At 38.4% G+C, this 10,784-nt stretch overlaps 1 protein-coding gene across 2 annotated transcripts; it reads left to right on the top strand.

Annotated features, from left to right (window-relative positions):
- The first annotated feature begins 2,224 nt into the window (after positions 1 to 2,224).
- Positions 2,225 to 10,746, top strand: rer1 (retention in endoplasmic reticulum sorting receptor 1). 2 transcript variants are annotated; one of them, XM_034590700.1, is made up of 8 exons: positions 2,225 to 2,368; positions 4,131 to 4,212; positions 4,621 to 4,725; positions 5,866 to 5,962; positions 6,364 to 6,442; positions 7,296 to 7,431; positions 8,751 to 8,805; positions 10,205 to 10,746. In XM_034590700.1, the coding sequence occupies exons 2-8, from the start codon at positions 4,132 to 4,134 to the stop codon at positions 10,213 to 10,215; spliced, it is 564 nt and encodes a 187-aa protein (XP_034446591.1). In that variant the 5' UTR covers positions 2,225 to 2,368; position 4,131; the 3' UTR covers positions 10,216 to 10,746. The 2 variants fall into 2 exon arrangements, with proteins under 2 accessions (XP_034446591.1, XP_034446590.1); XM_034590699.1 differs by having other exon boundaries at positions 8,751 to 10,746.
- Positions 10,747 to 10,784: the final 38 nt, after the last annotated feature.

Raw genomic sequence — 10,784 nt, 5'->3', positions numbered from 1 at the left:
TAATGTCTCTCTTTATTGAAATCGAAATATGTTCAAGACTAATCACTGCTCGGAGTTTTTTCTTATTGATATTTATGTTAGTTGTGACACACGTGGGATTAATGCCTGCAGCATTTGATAAAGACATGCATTTGAATTAAGATAGATATGATAGCTTGATGTTTAGTGCGATTTGCACAGGTACAAGACAGTACATTGGAATTCTTATGTATGGCACACAGAGCCAAATTAGCTATTAGGTAAAAGAGCAACACAAAACTATTAATAAATGCACAAAATATGAAAATATCAGGTAAAAAAAATAACCTATGCAGTTCTGAGTTATTGCATATAAGCACAATGACTTCACTGAAATATTGAACCAAAGACACTGAATTATTGCATCAAAGGATAAAAGGGGTGGTAGTTGGAATTGGTGAGGACGTGTATGTGTAGTAACTCCAAGCTGGAGTTGTGGGTGTGTCTTGTGTCTAGGTCAGGGGTCGGCAACCTTTTTGACAATAAGTGCCAATGTGAAATTGTCTTGTTAATTAGTGTGCCATATCAACATTTCTATATATTAAGTTTTATTATTGAACCACATTCATGTTTCCAACAGACATGTCATTTTATTCCATCCATATTGGCTATATAGAGAACAACACTTTAAAGAAACATGTTTATCTCATTATGATTGCAATAATACGTTTGTCATTAACCCCACCATCCACACTCATATTCAGAATTGTGAAAGCTGGCTTCAGTCGCATGGTTTTGGCGGTGGCAAAGGCTTTGAGAGAGTTGGCTTCCCATACCGGGACACTGCACGTTTGATTGATTCTCCCTTGTCTGCCTGATCCTTGAAACGTCTTTCGTGCTTTGTCTCAAAGTGGCGCTTAACACTGGACGTTCGGCACACAACATTTTCAGAACATAACGTGCACACAGCACGGTCCTTATGAAAAACAAAGCCATAGTCTTCTGCGCATGCGGGTTGAAATGCCCGTGTCTTTGTGTTTTTTTAGCTAGCGGGCATGAAATCACCAATACACCCGAACGGCTTCACGGAGATTCATGTGGGGAAATGCGAGCAGCGCCGGCTGGGAGGCTTCTTCTTATTATTATTTAATGGCGATTGGCATCCAGCCTATGGCGCATTACTGGCACCTAGTGGCTGGGAGGTGTTAACATCAATCAAGCTAAATAATACAGGCTGCGTGACGGCAAAACCTTTGAACATTTCTTTAATAAGAAATCGCCCGTGTGCCAATGATGGCCCGCGTGCCTTAGGTTGCTGACCCCTGGTCTGGCATATCTATTCAAGATACTTTTTTGTTTGTTATGAAAAGACACATGACCCTAACGATTGTTGTACATGTCGGCCAATCGTGGTGCCGGGGCTGCACATTAGGGGCCGCTAGCCATTTTGCCACGCCCATTTCAAATTACTCCAGAATACAAAACTATCCTGCAAAGTTTCATTATTTTTTTAGCATGTCTAGGCCCTGAAAAAGCCCCCTAAAGGGAAATAATAAGAAAAATCCTTCGAAATTCAATAGGGCCTCCCACCATCGGTGCTCGGGCCCTAACAAGGATTTGTGATGATCAAAAACAAGTTAGTTGGGGAATGCCTGAAATACTGAATGATGGAAGTCATTCACTGTAGAGATGGAGTAGTTTGAAATGGGCGCATCAGGTCCCCGAGATCGCAAGTGCTCGGGCCTGCAAAGTGCTGTTTCGCAGCCCTAGTTTATATTGTAATAATAATTACAAACTTTATTTATGGAGCACTTTTCAAAATCCACATTGCTTTACATTGGCAGCAAAATAAAACCAACCGGTCATAAAATCCTCAACAAAATAGAACAAACTAGTCATAGAATATCACTGTTTTAAATGAAAATGGTGAAATAGAATTTGAAACATACAAACCAATATGGTATGAGAAAACAGAATCAGGGAAATTAAAACTCAATTAATTCTCAATCATTCCATTAAATAAGAGAACAGTGAATAAAACAAAAGAGTATGAAGTCTTAAAGAATATTACGTAATAATAATGTAATTAGTCAATCGTGTATTATACATCCATGGTTTGTGTTCATAGCGTCCACCTCTCCTCTATGGTGAGACCCTAACCCTTTTTATACAATCTATGGTGAGACCCTAACCCTTTTTATACAGTCTGTGGTGAGACCCTCACCCTTTTTATATTTGCTCAGTGGCGTGATCAGTGTCAGTAGCTCGTCGTTCTCGGGGATCGACTTTTCAGCCTGGCGTGTGTTCGAGTCCTAGCGGAAGTACTGACGTGTTCACACCAGTTTGCTCGAGAGGTGGCTAGTTTAGCTAGCTTGGTAGAGCCGGGTAGTGACATCAGCGGCCGCATCAGGTAAGAGAGGAGCGCCATTGATTATCCTCACTTGATTTACAAACGCAACGCAAAGACACAGAGAGACATAGGAACCAGGACCCACGCTGAACAGATACGGTATCGTTCGGTAAACAGTGACGCGGTTTCTGGAGTTGAGTTTCATTTCTGCCTGAGCTGGACGGCTAGCTGAGGAGCCGTCGGCAGCGTAGCACCGAACCTCCGGAAGTGAGTTGTCAGATTATCAAACGCATTGCCGGGACTTGTAGTTCAGTGTTTTCCAGAGACAGTTACGTTGCAATGGAGTGAACGCGAGTCACGAACTACATTTTTGTTTAGCTCGGCTTTAATAGACTCCACGGGTGAGTTGTGGGAAGTGTAGTCTCGTGAATTGATTTAAGGACCGTATGGGGTTAACTGAAGCTTCGACTAAAACTACATCACCCATACTAACAGGTAATTTGGGCGAAAGGGCAATGTACAGCAAGATAGCTGGTTAGCTATTTCTAGGGCTAATTTGTCAGCTAACGTCCGCGATTTAAAACAAATACAACCGACAAAACGATAGTAAGAGTTGTTGCTTTATTCGTGTCGATTGTAGCGATTTCGCGATTTTCTCAGTGTGTGTCTTTCTACAAATATTACCTGTTAGCTGCCTTCCGGATTGCCTCAGCCTGCTAGCTAGTTATTCAGCTAACGTTAGCTAGCCCCTATAACGCACAGTTAAACACGGTCTTGCCTTTTTTTCAGCTAACGCTACGTGTCGAAATAGATAATTACAATTACAATTCATGTGTAAATGGGTGTGTAATGACACCACACGTTGTGATTGGTGGTCAACTAATGTCCACGTTACATAGAAGATTCGCGATCAACTCGTTTCTAAATCAATGGACCTCTCGTCCCTGTGTGAAAGTAGCTGAAATGTGTGACCATTGCCAGTTGGCGTGTTCACTTTAACAGAGACACTGTTAGATTGTGTTCTCGTTTTCTTGTTTAGCCGGTGATCGTTCGGGTTTCTCCGTACACGGGTCGTGTGAACCAGGCAGACACAAGTTAGAGAGCAGCTCCTGTAGATGTAGTTCATCGGAGAATATCACACATCTACCACAACAAGCTGGTCACACATTTCAGAAGTGCGTTCCCTTTTGAACTAGTCTCAATGAATGGATTATTTGTCTGTATGATCAGTGAAAATCATTCATTGATTTGGAAGTGATGGCACTCCTACTGTTCTGCTGCATGCAGGGAGACGCATCCATGTCATTGTGTGCTGTTTCATCTCTTTGTGACCGCTTCAAGCATCAAGTCATGTGGCTGCCTTTATGGTGTTATTAATCTGAAACTGCTATAATACCATTCAATGGATCCAGGGACCCATAGGACTACAGCATATGTTTAAAAGGCCTTGCAGGAAGGTAGATCATCCAAACACCAGATACAGTTAGATATAGTAGGCTATTTAAAAAATCTCCTTAGATTGCCATTTCTATTTATTTCTAATATTTGAAGCACTGGATTGTGATTATAGATAAAGCCAGTGAATGTTGGAATGTGTGTCTAGTCCCCTAACAAAAAACTATGTTGGGTGTAGACAATTCCAACTGGCTGGTTTACAAACTTGAAATTCCAGCCTCTGTACACCTGAGGGTGGTGGAGATACTAGAGTTGTGGATCCTAGATAATGAAGCTGCCCTGCAGTGACAAATGGCCTGTTTCAGTCAAACTAGCCAGGTAAGTTATATTCTTCCACCAGTAATCAATATGCTCTGTTTGTCTGTAGAATGTCAGAAGGGGACAGTGTTGGGGAGTCGATCCATGGGAAACCATCTGTAGTTGCTGCCTTCTTCACACGGGTTGGACAGGTGAGTGATCGTGTGATGTGTGTCTTATTAACTTGATATAACAAGTTTAAACAATCTGATTTGGTGCTAAACATCAAAATAACCACTCAGTAGTTTTTTCCCCAAGCTTTGTACTCAGAGGTGTTATTAATGCTTAAACAATGTCACTTGCTATCGTAAGTGTGAAGTGGTCAATTGGTTTGTCTAAGTGTATTCCGGGTCGGGACTAAGGTCCTAGGGTTGGGGAATATTTTCCTTTACATTCAGTAGAAATAAGGATGACAGGTTGCAGATGTTATGTCTTTTAGTCATATTTCTGCAAAAGTGAAACAGACAAATGTCTGTTTGTAAGGTTATATCTTACTTGTTCATAGAGGTTTTTCCCTGATGACTACTCCTTGTTTCCTTTGTGTATATATTGTGGAACAGGTCTATCAGTCATGGCTAGACAAGTCAACGCCATTCTATGCAGTGCGATGGGCATCCACTCTACTACTTACTGCTGTCTACATGATCAGAGTGTACATACTACAGGTAATCTTTCATCTCTGTTTATTACCCCATTTACTATATTGTTATTTGCTCAGGTAAAGTAAGAAAATGTAAGCCATGGGAATTGTAAGTAGTTGTGATGAAAGCATCACTGCAACTGATTTCTGACCTTTGTCCAAATGTGATATACAGAATACAAATATATATGAAATACAAATAAATTCTCTTTAAAGTTTTGCAGTTAAAGAAAATTATATAAAATAGTAGACTAGCATGTCCAGTTAGGTCCCTTCTCGCTATATATGCCTTTTGGGGCATGGACTATTTTATCGAAAGACACGTTGTGGATAAATAAACGCTCAGTGACTGAGTTTTAGCTCAACCAGCATCTAACAACACATTCAGAAACAGACAAAATGAATCATGCTATTTATGTGGTGAGTGAGCTAAGAGGTAAAACTTAGTCCAGAAGGAGAATATATGAAGGAGCCTTGTTTGCTGATGTTGTGCTGCTAGAACCACACAAAGTAAAATTGCTCCAAATTCACAGTTTGTCACTAAGAACTGTTGCAGAGCAGATTACTGATGCAGCACATGTTACTAAAGCTCTGAAGGACAGTTTTTCCGACCAGCTATTTTGTTTGATGGGGTCACTGCTGAGTTTGACACAAGGGAGGAATTACTGTTTCTGCATGTCATGCATGCCACTAACAAAGGTGAGGATTGGTTTGAGTGGTTTTTTTTGGGGCTAAAAACCTGCTGCAAGTAGCATCACCATCACTGACATCAGACCTCTCACCAAAGAGAAGAAGGCAGTTCCAGCCATTGTATTAGAGAGGTTAGTGTATGTGTGCAATAATTTAGTATGCTCCTTGATGGATTTTATAAACATTGAGAAGGCTCTTGATGGCAACCTTGTCACCTCCTTAGGGGATGCTCCAAGTGGACAGTAACTGTTGACCTCTGTATTCTTTTGCTGGGGGCTGATGCTCCTTGCTTTAAAAGTTTGATTAACAGTTGTTATACGAATCACGAAGGTGTTTTTAAATTTGTCTATGTTGTTGCCATAAAATGTTCTTGTGTATGTGTGTGTGTAATTGTCAATAACAAAGTTGCACCTCCATGTTCACTAATTACCCAGAAATCATTTTAATGTGGTGATGTTCCTCTGCTGCTTTTCAGGGATGGTATATAGTAACGTATGCTTTGGGAATCTACCATCTCAACCTCTTCATTGCTTTTCTATCGCCAAAAGTGGATCCCTCAATGCTTGACGAAGGCAAGTTGCATCGAATCATTTTTTGTATGTGGTCATGTTGTGCACTTGGTATATTATCCGTCTGTTTATTCCGTATTTTGACTTGTTGAACTTATCTCAAATATCAGTCCATAAAACATCAAAGTTCTCATACATTCTACAGGTATGCATCAACTTTGTTTATTTATTGCAAATGTTTTCATAGTGTATACATTTGTCCAAGGAACAGAATACAGAAAATGAATGTCGTAGCACCAGACACTCTGATGTAAACATGTGGATGACTAATTTCTGTTCGACAGTAACTATTTTTTCAAGAAAATACTCAAGCAAAGTTTTTTTTTTTTTATTGTCTAAATGCTCAGGCATGAATGCATGATTTTTATTAACCACCACATCATCTGTTTACATATCTCCTGCAGATGAGGGCCCATCCCTTCCTACCAAGCAGAACGAGGAGTTCCGCCCCTTCATCAGGAGGTTGCCTGAATTTAAATTCTGGTGAGAGTCCAACTCGTGGTCCGGGCACCTATCTCTTTCCATCCGCAGAGAGATTGCAAATTATGTTCTTTCAAATGACTCGTGTGGTACATGGTTAAGTCACGCAGAGCTCATTTGTAAAAGGACGTAGAATCTTTAGCATAAACCACAGATATGGGGTTGAATAAATGTGTGTATTTGCTTTTGACAACATGCGATCAGTTCTATTTTATTCATATTCTCCATAGATAAACTTCTGTTAAATTGTGCTGTAGAAGTCTGTTTTGACAGACTTCTACAGCACAATTTAACATCTTTGGGCAGTTTTAATCCATTCTAAAAGTTATACGTTTAAGAAACGTGCTATTAATAGATCAACAAAACCATATTTGTTTGTGTTGTACCAGTTAATCTTTGTTTGATATGTGTTCAAATGTACAAATACAGGATTCAAGTGTACAAATACAGGAAGAGAGTGGAGTGGTTTTGCATCAGTCATTCTGCAGTAGCAATTCATCTGGTGTATGAAAAGACAAGCTAGGGTTCCTCTTTCCATGTGGTTAATCGCTGTGCTGTCAAAAATATTGGACATAAAAATATAAATGACCGGGTTGTTTTAAAATTATCATAGTTTAAGTTATTTATTGTTGTTTATTATTTATTTAATTTAATAAAATATGATAACGCATATGAAGATATTAAGTTTAGTCACCAAGTCTCCTTAATTTTCCATCATGTATTTATTTCTTGTTCTGAACGAATTCAGTAAATAACAGTTAAAGAAGATGGCGTTGCTGACTCTCCGTGTCACAAAGGATCGGATAAAAAAAAGATTACACAGTTTTAACTGAGGTCATGTTACTTTTCTTTCTAGGCATTCTGCGACAAAAGGCATCGTCATCGCCATGATCTGCACATTTTTTGAGGCCTTCAACGTTCCAGTGTTCTGGCCTATACTTGTAATGTACTTCATCATGCTCTTCTGCATCACCATGAAGAGGCAGATCAAGGTAAATCGTGTACACTCACTCACTGACAGATACAGTACACGCACTGTTTACATTGACACTGTGGATGTAATGGAGTCACAGCAGTGTAACGCAAGCACTGCAGTTCATCTAAGTAGTTTTTTTTGGATCAGGCAAATAAACCGTTGAGAAAGGCTCCAGGTCTATTTATTATGCCCCATAGCTGTTAGCTCTGGCAACTTAGTTGTTCAAAATGTCAGAAAAACCAACTGCCTAATGCAATTAGGGATTTAAATATTTTGTATTTTTTTCTAATCTATGATCAACGCTCCTCAACGGATTATTTGCCATTACCCAACAAGATTAAAATGTTATATAATTGATGACACATTAAAAAATACCACCGGTTGCTTTTTGAATAAGGGGTTAATTTTGAACAAACAGGAGAAAATGAGGATTCACTCATCATCATCACACCTGCAGCATTGCTGGGCTCTCTCTTATTCACCAGATCACAATAATCAGCCCTCATAAACATGCCGGACCTACTCAGTCCTCAGCAGACAGCTTCTCTACTAGTTCTTATTCAGAAACGGCAACATGTGCACATGCTGTGGGGTCAGTCTGGTTCACAGTCTGTTAACTGTGAGACCCACGGTAGAGAATACCGTCTCAGATGGTATAGATGTCCAAGGAACACATTCACCGATACTATGAGTCAGGCAACATTCTTATAGTTGGTTCATGTTTAAATGGTTAATGATGAGCATCCCTAAATGCAACACAAGTCACATTCAGATGGGTCATGTTTTTTGAAGGGATATTTTATTCGAATCCATTATATTGTACAGGTGTTTTTGTTATTGTGTTCACCCTTAGGGGGATAGTTCACCGAGAAATGAAAATTCACTCATTATCTACTCACCAATATGCTGATGGAGAGGTGAGTGAAGTGTTTGAGTCCAAAAAACACACCTTTGCAGCAGAATCCAATACAATTGAAGTAACTAGTGACCAAAGCTTCAGATGTAATAGAACAACAGAAAAAACAGAAAATGCCTCCATTCTGCTCGTTTACTTCAATTGTGTTGGATTTTTGCTGCAACACTGTTTACCACTGAAACTCCTAAAGTGTAGAGTTTTGTGAACTCAAACACTTTATCCACCCCTCCATCGGCATAGTGGTGAGTAGATCATGAGTGAATTTTCATTTCTGGGTGAACTCCCCCTTTAATAATCAACAAGTTTTATTTTGAAGACCTGAATATCTTGTTTAAAGCACCAACAAGAAAGTGTTGTAAAAATGTAAAACCCAAATACCTGTCACTAATTCTCCTCGTTATCTTCTCCACTTCCTCCAGCATATGGTCAAGTACAGATACCTACCCTTCACACACGGGAAGAGGACATACAAAGGCAAGGACGAAACAGGGAAACCCTTTGCTAGTTAAAAACTCCCACTTAGTCTTCCCCCTCCGTCTCATTTGAAATCTGCCGTTCACAGCTGGTGGGGAGTGACATGGGTTAGAGATTTTTTGTTTGTTTTTGTAAGTGGAACAGTATCATGAAAACATAACATGAAAAATACTAGTTTTAATCCATGGTTCAAGATGTTTGATGAGGATATGACAATATGGATCGAATTAGTCTGGGAATTTAGCCTTTTTTTTCTTTTTCTTTTGAGGACCCCGATCTTCAATTTAGGATTCGTTTGCCTTTGTTCACTAGTAGGTAAGATCTGACTCAGTGTTGCCTTTCGTATTTTTAACCCAATGGGGTAAGTATAAAATTCTTAAAGAAGGAACCACACTGATATAAACAAAATTTGCAGTGAATTTATTTGGTTGAAATTGTTTTTTGTTTTTTTTCCTTAATGATGGTGATTCCAGTCCATGTCCTTAAACCCAACTGAAATAAATCTGCCAACTTTTGAATAATATATCAGTTCCTACTTATTTGTAACAAGTTATATATTGAAAATCCAGTAGTGTTAATAGCAAAATAACACGATTAGATGTGTAATATAAAATCTGAAGGAAATGCAGCAGTCTTTTAATTGGAATCATTTCATCTCCTCATGTCCAAATGCAGACGCTTTGAAGAAATTAGTCACATTACACTTGAATATGCATTCAGGACAGAATTGACTTATTATATTTCATCCCTTGAAATAATAGTCAGAATTAATCTTTCTTGGTTTAGATAAATCTTGGATTGGCTGTCAATGTGATTCTTTATACAGCCCACATTACACTGGGATCAATATGGATGATTATCATTGACTTTATTTCAATCTTCAGCCACACGTCACAACGCTGAATGCATATTTCAAGGCAAATGTGTCTAACCCCCCCACCCATTTAGTTTCCTATAGCCTGTAGTTTACCTCTACTTAAGTTCTTGGTACTTTTTTGCCGTTGAGTTAAACAGATGGGATACTGTGTCATTGAGCACCCCTGTAAACCAAATTTTTCAATTCATCGTATGGGGCATTTAGATTGAAATGGCAAGTCAATGAATTTGCTTTACCTCAGATTTTTACACCATTTTGTGAATAATTAGTCTAAACATATTGTCTTCAAAGTTCAGAACCAGTATTCGAGTTTAATTCCTAACAAGGTCTAATCTTACATTATAACAGAGCAATTCCACCTCTCTTTGAAGCATTTACCCATCTGTGTTTCAAAGTCTGGGGTTCATTCGATTTGTATAGACGAGCTGTTGTAGTCCTTGATAATTTGTGTTTACTTTGATAAAAAAACGTTTTGGTAAATATAGTCATTCCAAGCAAACTGTTGTTCTCTTTCTTTTGCAGAGGAAACATAAGAAAACAGAGATTGAGAGCTTTTATTATAACAAATGGATGAAGTGGGTGACGATCACACTTTTTTTTTTTCTATAAACCTGTTGATTTTTGTTTTCCCATTTTTATCAGAATGCTGGGGATTATCTGTCATTAATAAACTATGATCAGCACTGTAGTAAGGGATCAAAACATTTTCCTGTAAAAAGTTTGTTTCAAATGATTGTCTGGAGGATTTGTATATACATATATATATATTTTAAAATAAGAATTTTTTTTTTTAGATTATTATTATTTTTGTTTTTTCTTCCAACCACCATACTGTTTCCTGTTTCCTGTTTTTTTCTTTTTTTTCTTTATCCATTTAAGTTGAAATTGACAAAAGCAGAACTGGTTAATTGGGTTCTTAATTTGATTGATTAAACATGTTTCTCATGAATTGCATGTTCTTGTTTTCTTGTGCTACAGTTATTAAAAAAAAGATTTTAATAGCTCAAGTGTAATTTTTTTTCACTCCAAATGCCATTAAAGCAGATGTGTCCCTTCAAACAGTATGTCGGTGTCTTGGCTTCATATTTTTTTGGGTATTGAT

The sequence above is a fragment of the Hippoglossus hippoglossus genome, chromosome 7 (assembly GCF_009819705.1).
Source record: "Hippoglossus hippoglossus isolate fHipHip1 chromosome 7, fHipHip1.pri, whole genome shotgun sequence".
NCBI classification, from domain to species: Eukaryota; Metazoa; Chordata; class Actinopteri; order Pleuronectiformes; family Pleuronectidae; genus Hippoglossus; species Hippoglossus hippoglossus.
Note: the sequence above shows the minus strand (reverse complement) of the source record. Positions and strands in the feature narration are given on the sequence as shown.